The sequence below is a fragment of the Amborella trichopoda genome, chromosome 5, assembly GCF_054954075.1.
Source record: "Amborella trichopoda isolate Santa Cruz 75 chromosome 5, AtrichopodaSantaCruz75HAP2 v2.0, whole genome shotgun sequence".
Lineage (NCBI taxonomy): Eukaryota > Viridiplantae > Streptophyta > Magnoliopsida > Amborellales > Amborellaceae > Amborella > Amborella trichopoda.
In genome coordinates, this window is record NC_142340.1 from 3,957,979 (window position 1) to 3,981,876 (window position 23,898).

General features: G+C 35.1%; 2 protein-coding genes across 23 annotated transcripts in view; one reads left to right on the forward strand and one right to left on the reverse strand.

Annotated features, from left to right (window-relative positions):
• The window catches only part of LOC18443413 (putative RNA-dependent RNA polymerase 5), a 49,998-nt gene extending 46,369 nt beyond the window's left edge, over window positions 1-3,629 (forward strand). For 17 of the 22 annotated variants that reach the window (XR_016055667.1, XR_016055668.1, XM_011628502.3 and 14 more), the window contains 4 exons: window positions 794-956; window positions 2,154-2,289; window positions 2,550-2,710; window positions 3,225-3,583. Coding sequence is in view for 17 of the 22 variants with exons in the window: in XM_011628502.3 (XP_011626804.1) it covers window positions 794-956; window positions 2,154-2,289; window positions 2,550-2,710; window positions 3,225-3,461 (697 nt within the window). In the remaining 5 variants the exon portion in view is untranslated. Of the gene's footprint in view, window positions 1-793; window positions 1,181-2,153; window positions 2,290-2,549; window positions 2,711-3,224 lie in introns of those variants that run through there. The other 5 variants (XR_016055665.1, XR_016055666.1, XM_088866974.1 and 2 more) reach the window with 3 other exon arrangements.
• Window positions 3,630-7,866: 4,237 nt separating this feature from the next.
• LOC18443414 (1-aminocyclopropane-1-carboxylate oxidase 1) lies at window positions 7,867-13,720 on the reverse strand. Its single transcript, XM_006853604.4, has 3 exons — window positions 13,094-13,720; window positions 9,162-9,498; window positions 7,867-8,204 (listed from the first exon to the last, which is right to left on the reverse strand). Exons 1-3 carry the CDS (start codon window positions 13,633-13,635, stop codon window positions 7,986-7,988), a joined length of 1,098 nt encoding a protein of 365 aa, XP_006853666.2. The 5' UTR covers window positions 13,636-13,720; the 3' UTR covers window positions 7,867-7,985.
• Window positions 13,721-23,898: the final 10,178 nt, after the last annotated feature.

The window sequence follows — 23,898 nt, forward strand, 5'->3', positions numbered from 1 at the left end:
GAATCGGAGTTCCTTTAACCTGAAATGTGGAAGTGCCAACTGCCAAAAATGGGTGCCAAGCCTTTGTGTATCTGTTTATTCCCTATCTTCCCTCTACCTTACCTCAAATCAAACAGATCCTCAGGTCAACCAAGTGCGTTGGCACGTGATTTTGATTGACGGTTTTCTTGAGGCCATGAAACCCTGGCAACCCAGAAATGCTGCATTTGATCTTTCTACAATTTGCTTTCTTGATACATATTGGACCACTGCTTGCTAGGAGAGACTGGACCTGCTTGACTTCTTGGGAGCAAATGAGGTGTAGGCCTCCTCGAGTGATAGAGTAAGAATCTGTTTCATGGTAGCTTCTTTGATGACAATAAAACCATGCATCTTCAGGGAAAAGTAGATGAACAAGCTGACGCTAGCTTCCTAGAATTCAATGACCATGGTTTTCCAAGTGAGAGCAAATGGAGTGCACAGTGTAACTATGACTTCCAGTTCAGTTTCATGATTATAACTTGGGTAATTCCTAAAATTAGGTGAACAAGCGACACATTCAATTTGCAATGGGAAATATTGTACCTCAGTCTTATCCCACACTCTGTTCCGAAAGAATGATATCATTAATTTCCAAGTTATTGCAGTTGTATGTGAAGTTAATGGACACCTTTTTGCACCATATAAGATGTGGTTATTCTTTTTATTTTTTAACCTGTTAATGATCACTTCTTGATTATTGTTCATTTTTGTGTATGTTTATAGCAATTAAGATAAATTGCTTTGTGGTAAGAAGTTTCTTTTATCATTCCAGCATTGCAAAGTGTGCAGCTGCTGATAGCTGGTTGGTCTATATGGATCGATTGTTAACTTTGGGGGACGAGTGTGCAGAAGAGAAAGGTTGCTTGCACCAGAAAATGCTCAAGTTAGCTGACTTGTACTACGAAGCAGTGGATGCACCAAAAAGTGGAAAAAAGGTCTTGATGAAGCCTTAGCTAAAACTTTATAGGGATCTCCTGATGATTTGTCCTCTTTTTTGTTGTATCTGAAAAATTAAATTTTGAAAGGTCCCTTTGAAATCTTTATTGGTATGAATCATTGAATTGACTTAAATGAACCATATAAGAATTCGATGCAATGGCCTTGCATGAACCTCGGGGGACAATAATTACATGGTATTTGCGTGATATTATAACGCCAACTCAAATCTTCTCAAATGTCCAAGTTTCAGTTTTATGTTGTCGGCGAATGCAAGTTTTCTTCAACACATGCAACATTATTGATGTTCCAGGTCTGAGCAGTACAAAAATGCAGGTTTTCCTTAACATATACAAACTGTTGTAAGTTCCAGTTTATGAATTTATGTTGGGAATTCCTGATTGGCATGAGTTTTTGCTATCCACACCCATAATCTTCTCTTTTCTTATTGGCACCAATAGTTTGGCTGTCAATAGGCTGTAACCCAGTGCTGGTCCTGCCTACACAGGGTCCCGGTAGGGTTGAGCTGGAAACGGTCATAGCCTTTGGCTTTTTTATTCACAAAGTGGCTGCTTTTGGGACTCGAACCCGTGCTCTTGCACTAGCTACCCAAGCCTTTTACCTTCACACCAAGTGGCGCCCCCAATAGTTTGGCTTTCAGTGCTAAACATAATTCCTTGTTTAGGATCGTCACCTATGTTTTGGTTGGTAATAGTGAAGTGGTAAACATGGGCATCGATAGAATTCCTTTTGTCTAATTTCTTCAAAACCATTATGGATAGTTTCAGCATGTATCATTCTGTTAGAGAAACATGTTCACGCTATTTAAGGACTACTTATTTTCTGAAAAACATTTAAAGTGATTTTCTTTCGGAAACCTCTATTGCTACTACAAGTACAATATAATTAACTGCACACCATTTCAAAAGAGTTCCAAGACCTTCACAAGGAACATAGACACAAAAGTCCTGGGATTCTAGTCACTAAGAAATAAGAAACAAAAATCTAATGTGAATAAGTGAATTTGTTTTTTCTCTGTGCTGAAATTACTAAAGTTCCAAAACAGAAAAACCATAGGTGGGTCAGACATGCCCACAATCAAGTCGTCTCCTCTTTCTTTAGCATGTTAAACAAGCTGGTTTCATTTTTTTTCTTCCTCGGTGTTCGTAATGTTAAATTTTATTCTGGGAATTTAGGTTGAAGTTCCAAAGGACTTGAAGCCTGAAAGATACCCCCATTTCATGGAGAGAACTTACCAATACACCTCTACTTCGATTCTTGGTCAGATTTATGACTTAGTGGCTTCAGCACAGATGGATGTACCATGTGAAGGTGTGAGGCGCATCCAACTGCTTATACCAACATTACCAACTTTGAGAATATTATTTATAATTCTTTCCTTCTTTTCCCTATCTTAATCCTTACATTCCATGCATAAGAACTTAGCATTTGCTTTCTGTTGCATTTGGATGAAAATATTAGCAGCAACTGTGAAGCACATGGATATGGCAATTTCCTGTTCATAAAGCATTTCTTTTTGTTCCTTTCCCTCTTCTTTTGATCCTGTTTAAACCTCTTTCTTTTATGCGCAGACATTGAGCTGCTGCCATGCTTCCTTGAAGAAGTAGAGCCGAGCGGCATGGAAAAATGGAAGGGGCTTTACGCTCAATACAGAGACGAGATGAACAAAGCTTTGTCGAGCACTGATCAAAAGAAATCTAATGCGGATGAAGTCATCCAAAACTATAAGAAGGTATTTACGCATAATTCTTTTTCCAATATCTTGTTTTGGTGGAGAGAGAGAGAGAGAGTGGGGGGCAGTGGACTCTTTTTATCTCTTTTCTTTTCCTTTATTTTTCTATTTTAAGTAAAACTCTGCAGAATTATGATGCACTAAATTTTGATAGAAGGGAGTGTCTATGTGTTCCGGCCCCAGTGGGGGGCCAGTTGGCTCTTTTTAACTCTTTTCTTTTCCTTTATTTTTCTATTTTTGGTAAAACCCTGCAGAATTATGATGCACTAAATTATGATAGAAGGGAGTGTCTTTATGTTCCTCATGAACATGTAAAGTATGTTCTCTGGACGATCATCGCCATCCAATCAATTTGTGGGATGTGAGGGAGGGAAAGTGGGACTAGCGGAACGTCCTACCCTCCTGGATCTCCTATCCATCAATTGGACCGTGATGACGCCCATGATCGTATGGTTCATAGTACATTTTTGCAAGAAAAATTAATGAATTTTTCTCTACTGTTTCTATGTTTAAGATTCTATATGGAGCGCAAGAGTATGAAGAGAGGACGAGGCCAAGGGAGGAGATATTCAGAGAGGCCTGTGAAATATATGCAATATCATATTTTTATGCGAAGGAGAAGAGTGATATTGCCAAGTGTGGTTTTGCTTGGAAAGTTGCAGGCTGTGCACTCTGTGAGTTACATGCTCTCAAGCAAAAGAAGAATAGCATCACTTGCTTGTCATCAGTCCTGCAGGAGCTACTCAAGTGAACTGATATTCTCTCTCTCTTTCTCTCTCTCTCTCTCTCTCTCTTTCTCTGTATTTAATATATCTTGTCTGTAATCATGTATTTATTAAGTATATGTATATAATATATTTATATTTCTTGTTATTTCTTTCTCCATTTTACTTAGGAAATATGGGTTTGAAGGGTATCATGTGTAAAGCCTAATGGAGACCTCTCTCTCTCTCTCTCTCTCTCTCTCTCTCTCTCATTAGATCCCTTTTGGAAGGTTAACATTTTTATTTCCATTGTACTTCAAGAGCCCGTATACTGTACTTCCATGGGAGCATATTGTATATTTACTCCATGCAAAAACTTATTTAGGAACTTTTTTTTAAAAAAAAATAAAAATTCAGGGTCCATGTAATTATAACTAGATGGATGTTTTCGAAGGAAAAAAATAAATTTTGAATCCTTGAATATCTAATGCATTCCCTCTAAATCTTAGATGGTTCAGTGCAGTCTAGGGATTTTTTTTAGACATATTAAAGTCTTTTTTTTATGTGGTTGGGTAGCGAGAGATCACATCCCTAAAATTTGGTGTCTAAAAGATAATTAGATCGTAAATTTTGCCTAAGTAGGTGGATGGTATAATCTTGTGGGAGTACAATTTTTTTGCATCCTTTAAAGTTACTTTCAATTGGATTTCCTCCGTCTCTTGTGGGTAGGTGATTTTTTGCCTGAGTTTGATTATGGGGCCATCACAATGAGCATTGTGATGGGGCTTGTTTTGCCACTCACTTTGGTACTAATTCACTTAACGGTTTAATGTTATACAACAGTAACAAAACAACTTTTTAAAATGCTTGTTTTTTCAGTTGCGATTTTCACACCGGGTTAAATTTGTTTCTCTACCCACTTATTTAGAAAAGGTGAGTGATAAGTGTTTTCAGCTGTCCTATGTGAGATGATAGTCGAGAGTGTGTAACTCTGTTTGAAGTTTATTTTTTTAAGAAATCGTACTGGATGGAATTTGTGAGTATTGTCGCATTTGCAAAATATAATTTGATAAATATGAAATGAAAACTGTGCCTCTAAAAGTTTCATAGATGTTTTGGTCATTTAATTTTGTCAAATTAGTTATTCATTTTTGAGAAAATATTTCTGTCTTTTATTTTTAGGTTTCATTTATAGTTAAACTTAAAATTTCAAAAGATATCTTTTAACTTCCTAGATATTTTAAATCCATTTTTTAACTTAAACAAATATGAGAAAGATATGCTCGTTTTAAACTCAATCTTTTCTCACTCGTCACTTATATACTCTAAACTTTTCTCCTTCTCTCTATTCTTGCATCTCTCATTCTCTCTCGTGTGTTTTTTCAAACATCTCTTTCTCTTCTCGATAACCTCGCCTCCATTAAGCTCTTCTCTCTCTTTAGAAGTTTGGGAGGATGGCTTTTAGAAAATATATATCTTTTTAGATTTGTTTGGCCTAAAAAAATAGGTTTAAAGTAGCTCAGGGGTTAGAAGAAATTAAATGTATAATTTTTATACTTCAAGATATCGTTTAAAACCTTGGGTCTATTGTGAAGTAAAACTTAAAATAATGGGTATAGAGATATTTTCTTTTTATTTTTTAATGGTACATTATGGAAGAGTAGGTGAAAAATTTAACCTCAATTTGAGATATAGAATAATAGAAAAAGTTGAAACATCCAAGTGAAAGATCCGATAGTTGCGAGAACGACTTTGTTGCCGAGTAGTGTTAGCTTTTTGGACATTTGTCCTGGACCCGCCCTAGTTATTAAGTATAACTGGATTGTTAGGAGCCCTGGGTAGGGTTGGCAACAAGCTGAGTTTGGGCTGGGCCAGCTGGGCTAGCCCGCCCTAATAGCTTGTGGGCTTGCCCAAACCAGGCTGGCCCCTAACTTGGCCAAAGATACCCTAACCAAGGCCCGACCTTAGCATTGTTTGGGCTGTTGGGCCACATTTTCTAGTCTAGGCCCTAGTTTTTTTGGACCGTCCGTTATGTCATATAAGAAAAGTACCCTTGTTTTAAGGGTGCAGTTTGCATACGGATGCATCCGTAGTTGTAGAAGTAAGGTGCACCTTCAAATTTTATCATGGTATTTAATTTTGATGTAAAATGTTTTTAGGATTATCTCAAAATCTATTTTATATTTAATTATAAAATTTTAAATTTAAAAAATGGTTAAACTCAAGTAGATCTATAAACATATGAAAATCTTGAAAATAGACGGTTTAGAAAATATGTTATAAAATGTACTATTTTTTAGACTTAAAATCTTTTTATTTTTTTATAGTCATACATCTCGATGTTGAGATGATCAATCAAAGGGTTTTTCAACATTAAAACTACCTTTTCTGATCGATTTTTGAAGGGCATCCGTAGTTCTACATTCTATGGTAGTGTCCTCATATAAACTTTTTCATTTTTTTAAAGAGTTCGGGAGCAGGTGAATCTCAAAGTAATTGCGAATGCAACGAAGTCACTATTCAACTACACTGGAAGTGTCCCATATGACAATTACAAGCACCCTCAACCATGGAATGTAAAATCAAATGGTTGGTATCGCTGAGAATACTGTACCAAAGTTCAAGTTCAGCCCACCCCAAAAATCCGTTCTAACCAGCTGATGTTGCATCTTTTAATGTAGGGCACCAACACCAGGGGCGCTAATACATGTGACTGACTGATTTTGCTGCTCTCTTCATTTACCTGATGCTCCACCCTCATGCACTCTCTTCATTTCTTTCTCTTCCTTACACCGTGGTGAGTATGGCTAAAGGAGCTCTCACTTGCATGCACATGCATACGCACACATTACCATGTCTGAAATGAGAGATCTTGCACCCCTATAGTTCTTTGATTCATTTTTGTTAATTGCAATTTGGGTTTTTATACAATGAAACTATTTATCTTTGTTACAAGAAGGTCGCAATTACTCTCAGCCATTGGATGTCAAATTAGACTGTTTGGGGTGTATACAAATTTCGAAAATTTTTATTTTTTAACTTTGAATCGGATAAATAAATACTCACAATCATTCAATTTGAAATGTGAAGAGCAAGAATGACCATGACTTTCTTGTATCAAAAATAAATAGTTTCTTTATATACTTCTCTCCTTTCAAATTTGCTATCATCCGTTTGTAGGCATAGAAGGCGAATTGCCTGCAATGTATTTCTCTTTCTTATGATTGCATTTTCCTTTTTTACAAAGTTTTAAAGGCAAACGCCTATGGAATACTTTCAGTTCAATGTGCATTAAACAATAAAAAAAAATCAATTGAATTTGTTTGGGGCTATTGACTCCATCACTGTCCAAATCACTGAAGGGATGCTTATTGCTGTATGATCAGAACTAGGATGGAATAATACATTGGTTAGATTAGTTATTGTCGGTTAAGGGCTTGTTTGAATGTTCCAACTAGGGTGTTGAAACCCAACGATCTGCTAGGGAAGTGCCAATCCAGATTGGATTCGATAGGTGGACGGTCCGGGTCTTCCTCCCTCACCCCGGAATCACGTGATAGTAATATTTTATTTAACTATTTTACCGATTTTTGACCTGTTCAACCCATCCAAATTCCCGATTTGGCCAATTTGGATCCGTATAGGGTGGGCAATAAAAAACCAGGTTCCAGGTTGTAAAGTTCTGGCCCTAACGATTCGCAGTGATGATTTTTCAAAGAGGTTATGGACATTTTTGGCGGCCTTTGGTAAATAGACTGGGGTACATAAAGGACTTGCCCATAAATAATTGTGGGGCCATTAGGTTTGCAATGCACCCGATCAGACTCCGGACCCAATGGGTGGATTGACCTCAGGTCTGGTATGGGTTCAAATTTCAGACCTGAATCCAGGTTCAAAACCTGGACCCAAATACTATGCACATTTGATTCCATGTCCCGCCATGGGTATTCATAAATGTTGCCACTATGTTTGTTTCTTAGAAATTTTCAGTTATTACGTAAAGTAGTAAGGAATGTGGGTATATGTAGGTATTCATAAAGGTTGTGCAATACATGAAATGTTGCCGATACAATATGGTAAAAAAAAGGGCAAAAACAAAAAAAGAAAAGCCCATAATCACAGGGTGGCAATGGACCCGACCAAACTTGGGACTCGACAGGTAGATTTGACCTTGGGTCCGGTTATGGGTCCGAATTTGGACCTTGAAGGTCAAGTCCGGGTTCAAAACTTAGACCCGAATACTAATCGAGTCCGGATCTAAGTCCAGTAGGACACGACCCATTGTCACCCCTAGTAGGTACAATGGGTTGAGAATAGAATGGATTGAGAATAGAATGGATCAATTCATTATTAACTGTAAGTCCAAACGGAACCCTAAAAAGAGAGAGAGAGAGAGAGAGAGAGAGAGAGAGAGAGAGAGAGAGAGAGAGAATCTGCAAAAATGAGCCAATGTTTCCGTGCAGACAATGTGCAAGACCATAAACTTCATTCACTACTTTGCCAGTAATGCTTCTCTTCTAACCCACTTTGAACATCGTTAAAAACCATGAAAATGTGACTTATTTCACATATTAATGAATCTCTTTTGGCTTAGAGAGCAAGACCAAAAGATGGTAGAGGAAAATGAGACATATTGCTAGCAAGACTTGTTGAGCAAATGAAATTGTTTTTTGGCCCCCTCCTTTCAAGGTGATGGTGGGAGAATAAAGGAGAGCCATGCTCATACAACCATCATCTCTTTTAAACATAGGCCTTCCAACCACATGCTTGTATAATCCCTCACTCCATTTCTGCAATATTTTTCATAGACATGAGGCAGAGAAAGAGGATAAGAGACGTCCAGTAAAACCCCATTATAATACGGGAATACGGAGAAAGAGGATAAGAGACGTCTAGCAAAACCCCATTATAATACGGAAATGTATATGATTAGATATATTTATTTATTTATTTATACAAGCAGATCACAGTTATTATTGACCATTAGATGTGAAATCGAGTAGTATTGTTGTATCATTGATTACGTACAAATTACAAAATAGAATTTCTCAAAAGTTATAACGCATTTCCGTATTTTGGATTTCACATCCAATGACAAACAATTACTGTTATCAAAAGTAAATAGTGATATGGTATACTTTCCATTACAGTAAAAACGTGGAAACATATTAAAATACTCATAAGTTGTACCTTTTCAAGATTTTTTCCAGTACTTCAGCTGCTCATGTGTCTATTGATGAATATTTTAAAATTAAATAGAAATATGAATAAAATGTTGTATTGTTAATATCCTACCGGTGTCTGGAGTGAGTGAGGAATGACTTTATATAAGGTTTAATCTAACCCATTTATTTTTTTAAACTATATAGACTTAACACAATATAAGTTTTATTGTTTATTTATGAATTCTCTTTACCTAAAAAATTGGGGAGTAAGTTCGTTTTTATAAGGTGCATCCAATAAAAATATTTGAACAAGACCAAACTACTTTTCAATTGTTTCAGAGGTATTTTGATCAATATTTTATTCAAAATATTTTTATTTTTGTTTTCGATGGATGTACCATTTTCAGATATATGGACACACCAATTTTCATATGGATAAAAATTTGTTCCAAAAATAATAAATAAAATCAATTTGTGGTCCTTGGATACGCCATGTTCAATCTGAGTCAAGCATCGATATCATGTTGACACCGTACCATTTTTTCACAAATGCCCATTATCGATATGGAGGAGACAACGCACCTGAATTTGATCTCCAACGGTGAAAACCACAGATTCGTGCGCCGGCCTGAAAGAAATCCAACCTTTCCTTGAATAAACGTGAAATTCCGGGGACCCATCGCATAAATGAATGCTCAATGCATGGGAAAGGTCTGATCTTCTAATGAGTATCCGAACAAGGTCGGATTTAAGGCATGCCTCAGTCTTGCCGGAAAAAGCATTCCGGCCATGTTTGTAAAGTCCCAATAATGAATCTCCTTGCTCTATACTTGCTTTTTTACTGGTGTTTTCTAGTAGAATTTGAAGGATAAATTCAGCGATTTTCTCAATTTGGGCAGACAAAGCTTCAATATTTTGGCTGCATGGCGAAAGATTGTCCATTAGAAGAACTTTTATCCAATAACTTTTAAAATATCTATGTATTTAATTATATTTAAATATAGTTCATATATTAGGATCTAAAAAATATTATTGCCTGAATAGTGTTTTGGTTCAAGATTTAGACCCGGACATCACCCATCTGGTTTAATTTTTGAACCCATACCCAGACCCAGATCGGGTCTACCCCTTAAGTCCCGGATTGGGTCCGGGTCCATTGCCACCCTTAGAGAGAAATAGATAACAAAATCAAATGCACCTTTTGCATGCTAGAAAAAAACAAAATCGCAAGATTGCACAAAGACAATCCAATGATGGTCAGATCTAAGTATTTTGAGAAATTAATATCCAAACTCCCTTTTGGAATTAAGGATAAGATCTTAAAATTTGAGATGGAAAAATCCTCTTAATAAGCCCTTTGCCAAAAAGAGTAAATGGACAATGTGCTCTTACCGGAGCATGTTATAATTTTGAAGGTAAGACAAGATGGGAAGAGGAGGGGCGTAACCAATACAGACCCGGTACAACTTCTTTTAGGAGTGAGTTGGTTAAAGGTAAAAAAAAGTAAAAGGTAACCTCAAAAAGATATGGTTTGAAGTATTGATAAAACATATAGGAATTTAGGATATGACTTTTAATAAAGTAAAATAGTATATCAAGATTCGTGTAGCTGACCTCAAATAGTAAAAAAAAAGCTACAATGACCATAATAATAATGATGGAAGAGAGAAGAAAAGATTAGTGGAAGGTATTCGTACCTGAAGCATTGGAGAGAATATGAATCCATGAATCCCAATTGTAACCCAACATATGGTTATAAGCCGGGGACAACCAAGGCAAATTTAACAAAGCAAAGAAATTGATGTGGGGCGGGGATCCTTTTGCCTTTTTCTTTTGCTTTTGTATGTTTCGTTTCTTCAAGGGATTTTGAATAGAATTTACCACTTATAGAAAATATAGTGGATCGCTATGCAAACTACAAAAGAAGGGAAAATATTCCACTGGGGAAATTTATCAAATACCTTTCAAGGATGAATTATTTAATGATTTTATTTATTTACGACTATTCTAATTCATGATCATGTGGATTTGAAATTGAACCATATAATATGGTAGAATTTTAAAAAGCTAACAAATATTTGGCAGCTATAATGAATAGTAATATAGATAAAATTTCAGCCGTTAGATTTTCATCATGTGGTTCAAAATACATATCATTATTTGAATTTTACTATTTTTTTCTAGAAAATCGTAATGAAATTTTGGTCATATATACTAAAAAATAGGATATACAAGAAAAAATTATAAAACAAATATTTTTTAAAATATAAAATGACCAAAATATCACTATAAAATGACAAGGGTAATTTGGTCATTTTAAATTCTTGAAAATACTGTTTTTATATTCTTATATGATGCGAAATAGTATCACCTATACACACGCAAAATTTTATCTCAATCTGATTTTTATAAAAAATAAAATATAATTCAGAGAGTAATATGTATTTTGAACTACCCGATGAAGATGCCACTGTTTCGCGATCTAGATTGCCGAATTTTCTTCTCTTGTGTTACTTCATGATGTGGCACAATTGTTCTATTCTAGTGTCCTAAATTATCAGTTGTATTTTCTTTTTTTATTATTAATAAAAAATAGGTAGGGGGCCTTCTACCCCACTGATTTATCCAAAAAAAAAAACCATCTGATGAATATCTGATCGCTAAGATTCTACTTATATTACTATTCATTATAGCTGCCAAGTGTTTGTTAGTTTTACTCTTTAGATAAATTACCCTTTTGAGAGGATTGAGAAAGCTACAGCAAGCCTGAGCCATAACAGATGATGCAAACATTAAGAGATACAATTCTTTTGTGTTTGAAAATCATTAACCGGGTTTGGAACTAATGGAGGACCGATCTGAGTCCCGCTATGATTTGGGGACTCATACCAATTCCCTAAAAATAGTGTTTCAATGAGAAATATTGTTATAAAAATTACTTCTAATTTGATTTGAGAATTGGTTAAAATTTTTAAATAAACAAGACTGAAATTTTACAATAATAATAATTGTTATTGTTGTTGTTAATTATTATTATTATTATTATTTGAAATGTTTAAATACATGTAGCTTATCTCTTCTTTTTTTGACTAATCAAGCTTGGTTCAATCAATGGGAAACACCTCACACAATATCAATTATTTTGATTGTACCAGAGAATAAAAAGATCATTGTATTTCCAATTATCTTTGTCCATTGAAATGATCAATGGGGATGAAGGGAGAGAGGGAGCCACGAGGGATCTTCTTTGTGGGCCCCAATCTCCTTCTATTTAGTACAAATTATCAAAATGTAGGTAACTTTTCAACAAAATTTAACAGTTTACCTTTCTTCAACTAATCCAACTCAATGCCATGTGTATTTTGATGATTATTTTGAAATTAAATCAAAAGTTATGGATGCAATGTTGAATAGTTGATCTATTATGTGTATTTTGATAAATTTTCCTTCCAAATGGTATTGACCATGTGATCTATGTCTTTATTGTGCTTTCAATTTTAACATTGATAATTATGCTTGCCAAAGACTATATGATCGGCTATGTTTGATGCAAAATAAACACATCCCTGGTTGTTGGATGTGAAATCAGGGGTGTACCATTGACCATAATTAAAGTCCACAAAACTTTTTATCAAAATTTCTTTTGATAAATGACGCATTCAATAATCTACGTCATGTCCAATAGCTTCAGGTACTTGTGAGCTTTGTATAATAAAGCTAACGGTCTTGTTTTATACAATCCTACGCATGGTTAGTCATTTTTCAATAGAGAGTATAAAAATAAAAGTATATCCATTTTGTACAAGGTCACAATCACTCTTAGATGCAAGATGTGAAATCATATAACTAGAAGTGTGCTACTTAACATCAAATTTTGTGATGTGCTCTTTAGCCGCCCAATTTCGCCACTGATAATTTAAAGTGATCGTGAACTTCTTGTATCATATGTAAATGATCTTGGTATATGCATGTCTGCACTCTCCAACGGCCACCGATAAGAATGATAGTCCGGATCCACATTAGCAAACAATGCAAAGGTACTATGGTCCTCATGACTATAGAAAATTAAACGATGTTATCTAATGTCATATGTCCAATAAATGGATCAAAAGTTACGAGCACATGAAATGACCCAACTGATAGACCGCACTCTTTTTGTGATTCACATGACCACATAAAAGTACGGTAAAAAAATGTGTCATCCAATATCACCTTAGTCCAATGAATGGATCAACGGTGATTGAGATGGATAGTACCGTATTAGCAATTGAAATGACCCTATAGGCAGGTCCAGTTATTTCTCCCAAACCATCCACCATTCGTTTTATGGTGATGGCCATACATTGAACGGTGATGAAACCCATGACCATAGGTTCTCTATGGATCATAGAGTACAATTAATTGCAAGAAAATCAAGGAAAACGATAAATGCTATATTTCCCGACCATACCCTTGACCCCAAGCTTTCCAAAACCAACTAACAGGGTTAGTTAGGTAATTTGTATCGCACTCACCTGAAACTTCGAAATCCTTCAGGCCACACTCGCTTCAATGCGAACTCCATGCTCGTCCTCTCCCTCCTCGACCAAAAGAACTCGCCGGAGCATTCCTCATTTTCACCGGAATATTCCTCTATCTCGCCGGAATGCTCTTCGAAGCCGTAACAAACACCATTTGATCTCGATACCATCATTTTCTTTTTGTGCGATAACCCGAAAACTCCTTCGCACTCTGCCTTCACAGCGCTTATCAACTCTTTGGACAACCCATGATTCAAGAGCTGAAAACACCCAATGGTGGTTACTGATCCTATGAGCTTTGATAGAGAGTCTTTTTCGCATAAGGAAAGTTGCCGTAAATCTATTTCTGGAGGGGTTTTGCCTGAATTTTCTTTGGGGAAGAAGCGGTCTGGTAAGACGAGTTCGGGTAAGTGAAGTGAGCGCTCGAGATAGTGGGTGAGCTTCTCTTCATTGACAAATGAGTTTTTCCGGCCAATGGCCACCGGAGAAGGAGGTGGAGCTCTATTTTCCGGTGGGTCTACCGGCGAGGTCGCCATGTGGGCTTGAAACAGAGATCGAGAGAGAAATGGGGATATAAAGGAAGATAAAGAGAGAGAATTTGATCTTTTGATTACTTTAGCGTAACAATGGAAAAGACGGAAAAATTATAGTATATTATGGAAAAAAAAAGGTAGTAAAAATGACGAGAAATGACCTTAACTTATTTTAAAAAAGGCTGGATACCCCAACTTTTTTACTTCCAATGTGAATGCTGCGTACAAGCCTGAGAAAAATTGTTTACTGATTTTTACTAGAAATGAATTTTATGGATGTAGAAGTAAAATGAATACGGACTTTAGTGGAGTAGTTCTACATTTTCAATTACAAACGAATAACAAACAGGGAAAGAGATAGGGGTGGCAATGGACCCGGACCCTACCTGGGACCCGAGGGGTAGACCCGACTTGGGTCCGAGTCTAAATCATGGATCCAAACACTATTCGGGTCCAGGTCTGGGTCACCCGTAATATTTTCGGGTCCTAATATATGGAATATAATTAATTATATAGATATTATAAATTTTGGGTTGAGTCTGGCCACATCTATTCACCCAAAAAATGTTGAATAACAACATATCGAATTGCCAATTTTGAAGTTTGAATTTTATTGAACTAGTTCTTTTTTTCTATCTTTCTAAACTACTTTTCCTTTATTTTTAAAACTTTTATGTAATAATAAATTTCAGTGTTTGAAAAAATGATGATCATAACCGAATTGGTACTCAGTCGGGGCGAGTTGAAGCCCTAGAATCAGCCCGTTTCCCATGTTCATTACCCTTTCACATTTTAATAATACAATTCGATCAGCCGATACTCTCTGTGAACTGGAATGGATACCCCGAGGATTCCAAACACCAATCCGGATTTTCAAACACTGGAATTTTCAAAATATGTTCTTCCTTTCTAGCATACATATAATTTGCATTAAGCATAAACCTTAATAAAATAGAGGATTATTTGGTACTTTATAATAATAGGATCTGCCCTTTTTAGCGTTGTTGAGATGGATAAGGGTAAAATCGTAAATTGGACGAGAAAGTAACTATGCAATGATAAATGTAGGGAACAAGGCCGACATTCTTGATCATATAACGAAATTTAAATCGCTTGCTTTCTTTTATGGCCCAAAACTTGTCCTTGATGGTGAGAATAAATAGTATTATTTGGGGGGTGAATTTAGGGAAAGTAAGAAAGAAAGTGGGGATTATAATTGTGTAAAGTGTAAAGCAGTAAATTATTGGTGGGTTAGGCGTGTGTTGTTTTGGAGTTTGGGATGAATGCTTACGATAGTGTGATCTAGGTTGCCCATTGCACATGCAAACTGCCATCATAAAACGTATTATAAGAGAGAGAAACACACCACGTTCAAGACACTCAGCCTCTCTCTCTCTCTCTCCCCCTCTCCTTTGGCAACGGGTCGGGTCAGGTTCGGGTCCGATTGGACTTAAGACTCGGACCCCAATCCGACTAGATCTGAAGTCATTGAACCTAGATTTGGACCTGAAAACATGCGGGGATCCAAACCTGGCACCGATCGGACTCAATTTAAATATATTTCATAAAGTTAATAAATATATACATGTATTATTTGAAGGGTGCAGTTTGTATAGAGCCGAGGCTCTAAACAATCAAAGTAAAATGCGCATTCAAATAGTGTCGAGAAATGTGGTCTCAATATTGAAAATCTTTGTGATAGCTTTAAAATGTATTTTCATGTTTTATTATAAAACTTAAAGCTTCAAAAATAGTGTAGATCGAGCTGATCTAGAAAACTTGAAAATCTTGAAAATTAAAAGTAAAAAAATGCGTTACAAGATGCACTATTTCTAATACTTGAAATCTGTTTGTTTTTCATGTCTATGCATCATGATGTCGATATGATCAATTCGAGGATACTTAGGCATCAAAACAACCTCTTCTAGTAAAATTTTTAAGGTGGGCTTGAATTTGATTGTTTAGAGCCTCGGCTTTATATGATCTTTTTCCTATATTAAATATTATTAAAAGGTACGGTTTGTATAGAGCTGAGGCTCTAAGCAAACAAAGTAAAGCGCACCTTCAAATAATGTCGAGAAATGTGGTTTCAATATTGTAAATCTTTGTGATAGCCTTAGAATATATTTTCATTTTTAACTATAAAATTTAAATCTTCAAAAGTAGAGTAGATTGAACATATCTATGAAAACTTGAAAATCCTGAAAATTGACGGTCCAAAAATGTGCTACAAGATGCATTATTTCTAAAACTTAAAATCCATTATTTTTCTCATATTCATGCATCTTGAGGTCGAGATGATCAATTTGGTGATATTTGAGCATCAAAACAACCTCTTTTAGTGAAATTTTTGATATGGGCTCTAATTTGATTGTTTAGAGAATCGGCTCTATATAAACTTTTTCCTTATTCAAATATCAACATATTCGGGTTGAGTCTGGATCGGATGTACTTGAACTTGGACCGGACGCAAATAGTTTCGGGTCCAAGATTTGAACCCCAACCTGACCCGTCAGATCTAATTTTTAAAAACATACCCAAACCCGGATCGGGTCTACCCATCAGGTCCTGGGTCAAATCCGGGTCAATTGCCACTCCTACCTTCCAAGCATAAGAGTCTCTCTCCCAGTGCGCGCACGAGAGGGGGGAGAGATAGGCTCTCTTCTCTCGACCCATTTTGAGGGCCATAGCACCACTTTCACTCCCCCATTCTTTGCTATTGTTGTCAAAAGATCATGGGATAGGGTAAGAATTGAACTTAGAACTAAGGACTTCAAAATTTTGAGATGAAAACCTCCTGCATCTAATATTTAACCGGAAAAATAGAAGAAAAAAATCATTCTTATTTTATATGTGCCTAAAAAAATAATCCCAAGGTATTTGGAGGTCATAAAATTTTTTGTGTAGTCCGATCCAAGTGTCTATAAACTCAAATCCACTTTTTTCTTATTAAAGATACTTATCTGGTGATTTTAAAGTGGATTCCAAATTTTACGTGTTAAAATAAATAAATAAAAAAAAATCCTTATTTTATATGTGCCTCGAAACATAACATTGTAAGAATATTTGGAACTTGTAATATTTTTGGATAGTTAGATCCAATTGTTTAACTCAAAATCCACTTTTTCTCATTAAAGAAACTAATATGGTGTTTTTAATTTGGATCCCAAAGTTTTAGATTATGCAAATAAACCAAGTGGGTATTTTACCCGAGGGTCTAAGATCAAGTGAGATTATGCTATGTAGGCTCTTGTTATTTGTTATTTTGTATTGCATTCCCCTATTTGGGGAAAAACTAAAGATATTCCTTCATACAAGATTTCATGGTATCTGGGAACATAAAGGCCGTGTTTGGTAAGTAGAAGTTTGGGATTTTTTGGGACTTTGATGTTCTAGGTCACTAGAGAACTTTTGATATCTTAAGTTTTGGTCCTTGTTTGATAACCTAAATCTACTTCTGAAAATGGCCTCCACCAAACAGCCTTGGTGTCGTGTTTCGACTCTCCACCGAGACGTGTTTCGACTCTGCAAAACAACCTTTGTCTCTGTTCTAACTTGCGAGTTGTTGAATCTGTTTCGGATCCATACCGAGTTTTGTTGACTTTCCAAGTTCTGTTTTCTTAGCTGTCTCGATTGCTTTTCTATCTCTGGTGAAGATTTAAATTTTTTGTCTATTTGCTCAAGTCTGTTCTTGAGGCTTGCAACTTTTGTGCGGCTTGATTAACCAATATGAGAATGACAACAACTGTTTCTCTTGGTCCCGCTATGCACCTGAAGACCACTATTCATTTTTGTAACTTAGTATTGTTCAAATTCCAACTGCTTTGTGTCTAAGTATCTTGAGTTTAAGGGAGACGATTAACGGATGGATAGGTATACATCATTATTGATACAGATCAGTATGGATATGTATCTGTATGGGTATATATCTCTTGATAAGATTAGGTGTCTAGGAATCTCTTGATTATGATAGATTAGTTAGTAATTATGATAAGATTAGTTAGTAATTATCAATAACTGTTGGTATCTATGGGGCTTTGTATATTCTTTACCAATCAATATACAGAGAGCGCTATGCAATATTATGAATTTTATTAGGATAGAGCTCTATGAAATATTTTGAATTCTATTAGGATAGAAGCTGCATGTTCTCATTTTATAAAAACCCGGATCTTTTGTAAACCAATTTCTTATAATTCTTCTTATTATCAGACATATAAGTGCCACAGCTAAATGAAACTTCCAGCTCCTAAAGTTGGAACTTCTAGTCATCAAACGTCCCCAAAGGATTTTCACAATCGATTTTTTCTCAGGGAAAAATTTTATATAGACCAAATGCTCTAAACGATCAGAGCCTACCTTAAAAATTTCATTAGAAGAAGTTGTTTTGATGCCCAAATATCTTCAAATTGATTATCTCGACATCAATGTGCATGGACTTGAGAAAAAAATGGATTGCAAGATTTGAAAATGGTATATTTTATAACGCATTTTTGGACCGTCAATTTTCAAAATATCATAGATATGTCGATCTACACAATTTTTGAAGCTTTGAACTTCATAAATAGATATGAAAATATATTTTAAAGCTTTGAACTTCATAAATAGATATAAAAATATATTTTAAAGTTATTATAAAGATTTCTAATATTGAAACTACATTTCTTGAAGCTATTTGGAGGTAGGCTCTAATTTGATTGTTTAGAGCCAAGGCTCTATACAAAGCGCACCCTTTTTCTTATGATACACTTCTCGGCCGCCTTAGAGACTACGGTTTTTTTTTTTTTTTTGTGAATATTAGAGGATATGGTTAATCTCCGTTGTCCATCATTGAGATGGGTGGCAAATGGTTGGGTATCATATATGATACAAATTTGGTATAAGCGACTCATACCCAATTTGTGGCGCATTCTTTTAGACAAAAAAAAAAAAAATGAATTTCTTTTTCAGTTGGCAGAGAGAGGGAGAGAGATTTTGGTGAAGAAAAAGAACCCCGCATGTTTTAAATGTTAAAAAGAATGGGGGCGACCGCTGTGCATAGAAGCACTAAACCCAATAGATTGATTGTTGGTTAATAAATACGAGAAATAAAATATGAAACATATATACAAGTACACAAATATTTACGTGGTTCACCCAAGAGGGTTACATCCACGAGAATGATAAACTGAAATCCATTATACCAATGAAAGTTAGATCAAAGATTTTGGAACATAGAGTTATCTCTCTAAATCTCAACAAAAACCCAAATCGAGTAAACCCTTATAAACCCCTCTCCATTCCTTCTCTTTATTTTTGACAACCATTAGAGCAACGAGAAACTGACATTCTCTCTAACTTATAGAAAGAAACAACCAAATATTTCTATCGAAATTGCTTCTCTACAAGAAACAAGCCTCTTAATCTTTAGGAATCTTCAGGAGGCACTATCACAATGTTTCTCTACATAAGAAGTTTTCTTTCTAAGAGGAAATCTTGTATCTTATGCATATGAAGCTCTGTCTCCCTATCTCTTTAGAAGAACTACCATTCCCATATAGTGACTTAAATAGGACACTCCAATTCTCTGCACTTTCATCACATATATATAAGAGTAGAAATCTATACTAATAAGAAACTTCCTATAAATCTTACATATATATCAAGAACTAAGAGATATATCCATTTAAGAGTCCTAATTTTTTTGGATTTTTATTTCCTTTAGGAAATTTATCAATATCAATCTAATCGCACATAGTAAAAAAATATCTAAATCCCACATAATATAAGAATATCTCAATCACACATAATATGAGATTTATTTATATGAATGATTTTGGATAACACCAAATCCAACTATCTCTGTCAAAATTACATGTTCTCCATGCAAACATCCATTCACAAATTCTTCATCTTTTTCCAAATAAATTTTTTTCATCATTCTTGATGAAAAATAGTGTTTGTCATTACATTTTTCTATCTCGAACTTTGCATTCAAAACTTTTACTGCCATACCGAAAACCCCAAACCGGGTCTCTGATACCACTTGTTGTGCGCAGAAGCTCTAAACCTGATGGGTTCACCCAAGAAGGCTATATCTTCGAGCATGACAAACTGAAATTCACTATACTTATGAAAGTTTTATCAAATATAAACTTTCAAATATTTTGGAATATAGAGTTATCTCTCTAAACCTCGACAAAAACCGAAGTCGAGAAACCTTTTTAAATCACTATCCCTTTATTCTCTTTACTTTTGACAACTATTATCGACAACACCAAATAGAGATACGAGAGCAAAGAAAAATTGACTTTCTCTTTAACTAAAAAAAGGGAAACAACCACTTCTCTATAAAAAACAAACATCTCAATCTTCATGAATCTTCAGGAGGCACCATCACAATGTTTCTCTACATAGGAAGCTATATCTCCCTCTCTCTCTGTAGAGGAACCACCATTCCCATATAGTGACCCAAATAGGGCATACCAATTCTCTGCACTTTTATCACGTATATATAAAATTAGGAGTCCATACTAAATAGGAAAGTTCTTATATATCTTATATATATATCAAAATCCAAAAGTCCTAATCTTTTTAGATTTCTATTTCTTTTAAAAAATTTATCAATATCAACTCAATGCTCATAATATGAAAATATCTCAATCCCATATAATATGGGATTTCTTAAGGTGAGTGACTTTGGATAGCATCAAATCCAACCGTTCAGGGCCACCATCCTACATTGGACTGAATAGTCCCAATGGAGGTGAGGCCTCCCAACCGCCTGGGCATGGCTGGGCGGTCGACCTTTTCAACATTATGCCCATCATTTTATTGTGTGTAGCTACGTCCTGAAGTCTATGGTGCAACCCAATATCTCAGTCTCCATCTACGGTTCGGATATATGCAAAACTGGCGAGCTATTTCGATTTATGGAAATATCAGTAAGTTACAGTTTGAGCAAGTGTCCGCAAAATCGAACCAGAATAGTGAATCGGACATGGGTCTGGTAGTGGTTTAACCGGCCTAATCGGTAAATTGGCCGATTCAACTGTTCTAACCGGGCAAGTATCCGGCGGTCAAAAATTGTTGAAAACAATAAAAAAAGTACAAAAAAATCTACTCATATGAGAAACATATAAAGAATGATTAAAACAAAACACATTCAAATGAAGTTGAAAATTAATTAAAAAAATGGATTTTAAAGAGTCGATTTGTGCCTAGGGTATTTTTAAATTTTTTTGAAAAGATGGGAAAAATATAAAAATAAGTATTAATGACCAAAACAATTTTTAATCGTTACTATAATGTAAAGAATATTAAAAAATGTATTACAAACCAAATTCCTTATTTTTAAGATTATATATATATATATATATATATATATATATATATATATATTATGTTTTATTTTTTTATTTTTATTTTTAATACTGGCTGATCACAAAAACTGCTCGAAAGAGACCGGTTCCAATCTAACCGGGTGGTTACCTGTTAGATTTCTCAGTTTTTCCAACATGGGTTTGAGCCAATACATATGGTCTTTATGGTTGTATTCGAGATCTCATGGAGAGAACAATACCTTTTTGTGCGACTATAGTGAAGCCATTTATCATTTTCACTGTAATAACATCATCAGTGAACAATGTAAATCTCGGTGTTTCTCGGTCTGCGCTGTTGAACCATGTAAATTGGTGTTTCTCCATACTAATTCTTTTCATTTGGCTCTGCACTGTTGTCATTCCTAGTTGTTTTTTCTTTGTTTTTTACATACCTACGGACTTAGTCATTTCACATAATGTCATTCAACATTAAAGAAAAAAATTTCCTTTGAGTGGAGCAAATTTAAGGAGCATGTTTTTTCCCCCTTCAATTGTTTAGGAGTAAAAAATGGCAGAGACTGTTCGGTCCGCTGGGTCTCCCTTGTGGATCCTTGATCTGCAAAAAAGCTTATTTGCTTTACCCATATCTAAATGCTGAAAGATATTATGCTCCCCGGTGAGTAATGATGTCTATTTACTTTCTTGGGTAAAATACAATCTAGAAGTATTTTTAGGACCCCAAAATTTAGAGATATACGATCTTCAACCTATATGACAAGCTTAATAAGAGGATATTTTTCAAATTGCATTTTCTGTGGGCTTAAAAAAAATAATGCTTTGCGAGTTTTTAAAAAAATCAAATTTTAATTTTTTTTTCCAAATATAATCATCTAGTATTGTTCAGGTGGTTCACAACGCTTCGTAGCAAAACATTTTCAAGTAAGTCTTTTGCCCGGGTAGTAAGTGTGTGCATCATACTCCTGCGGTAGAATAGGGTATGCACTCTTCCTAAAATAACTCTCTTATTATGCGGATCTTTTTTTTTTTTTTTATAAAAATTAGTCTGTAGTATCGGTAAAATTAGACATCGAAAATAATTTGAAACTTTGACGATAGTATTGCTGAGCTCGATGATGAAACCTCCAATTCTTTACTCACTAAACAAAAGTAGGGCCAAATCCCCACCACGACCCCCCAACAGTCCCTTTCCAAATCATGCAGATTTGTTAAGATGACCAAACACGCAAACAGTTATTATGCTTCCTTTAAGTACGGATTTGACGCTTCTATACGAGTGATTGTTATATTAGTAAAGCCATAAGTTGTTATACTCCCAAGGGAGTGTTTTATCTATTTACTCCCTTGGGTAGACTGCCATCTAGGAATAATTTTTTTGAATCAAAGTTTTGGGATGTAACCCATTCAACCCATAAGATTAATCTTAATAAAAATGGTTTCTTATTTGTGCCCTTTCATACTTAAAAATTATAACTTCTCAAGATTGACTAGATATTATCCAATTTTGGGAGGGTGAGTTTTGAATGTTAAAAAATTAAAAAATGAAACTTTTTTATTTCAAAAATAATAATTTAGTGATCCTTAGGTGGTTCCCAAATTTTCACATTGAAAAGAGTCTTCTGACCGAGGGAATAGATGTATACTATGCTCCTGCGTAAACATAGTACACACGCTCATTATTAAAAGATCCTACCTAACCATTTGCATATCTTTGTATAATGCGAAACGTGTGGGGTCCTACTGATTATGGTTTCTTTTGAATAATTGATCTTTAGGAAAAATAAACTGGAACATGCTTTGCAGCCTAATATTCCCTTTATTCTTTCGAATCCATAAAACATGGTGCCAATTGGTGTTGATCCCTTACCCCAACTTGGAAAAGGAACACAAATGACATGAAATTAGCTTGTATTTTCTTTTATCTTTTCCCTTATAACATGAAAATGTGCTCGTTATTAGCTTGTTAAGTGCATCATTTTGATCATAATTGGTTGGAGGCAAATGGGGGTTTTCAGAAAAAGTTTTGTGGGAAAAAACTGAAGGAAAAAAGTTTAGAAAGGAAAATATATATTATCTATCAAGTTAATATGGAAGATGTATATTGTCGTATGTATATTTGGAAAAGGTCGATACAATATCTTGTATTTATGGTAAGCCTGAGTATACATAAGATTTATTTCTGTTATTGTTATTTATAATTTGTCTATAAGACAAATCTGTATATTCATATGTTTAATGGACACTAAGTCTCTTCAGAGAAACCTGAGAATCTTCATATGATATCAGAGCAAGGTTTATAATCGCCATATCTATTCTTCATCCAATTCTGTGGCTCACCTTCTTGGTGCATCTTCTTCCATGGGTCGATCATCCATGAGCGTGCAAACAATGGTAAAAATTTATCGACATCATCTGCTTGATCAACGATCCTAGTCGGCTGCCATTTCTATTTTTCCTCTTTGCATTACTTGCTTTTGCACGTTTGGTATTTGCATCAATAAGTTTTCATCAAAGAGTTAACTTACTCAATTTTGCATCATAAAAGCTACTCGTGAAAATTGTTTTGCTATTTGCATTACTTAATGTTGTGTCAAACAAGCTGCTCTTCCACGGCTTTAAGTGCAGCTACTCCCATTGGATCTATCGCTCGTGAAAATCGTTGTGAAGATTCGGGCTTGTGTCTCGAGAGGAAAGTTCTTCTTAAATTGGTTGAACGGATAGTTAAAACCTACCTCTAAAAAATGCTGCCAGGCTCCCCTTTGATGCCGAACTCTTGTTGAGCCTGATCTGAAACCTATCTTTGAAAAATAGCATTTGAAAATGAACGATCTGCCCCATATGAAAACCAGTCCCTATGCCTGTTTTTGTCTCTGGGTCTTAATCTCTGGGTTCAGATCCATATGTCCCTAGCCACTTTGATACGATATTGCCATCAAACCCTCTGAAA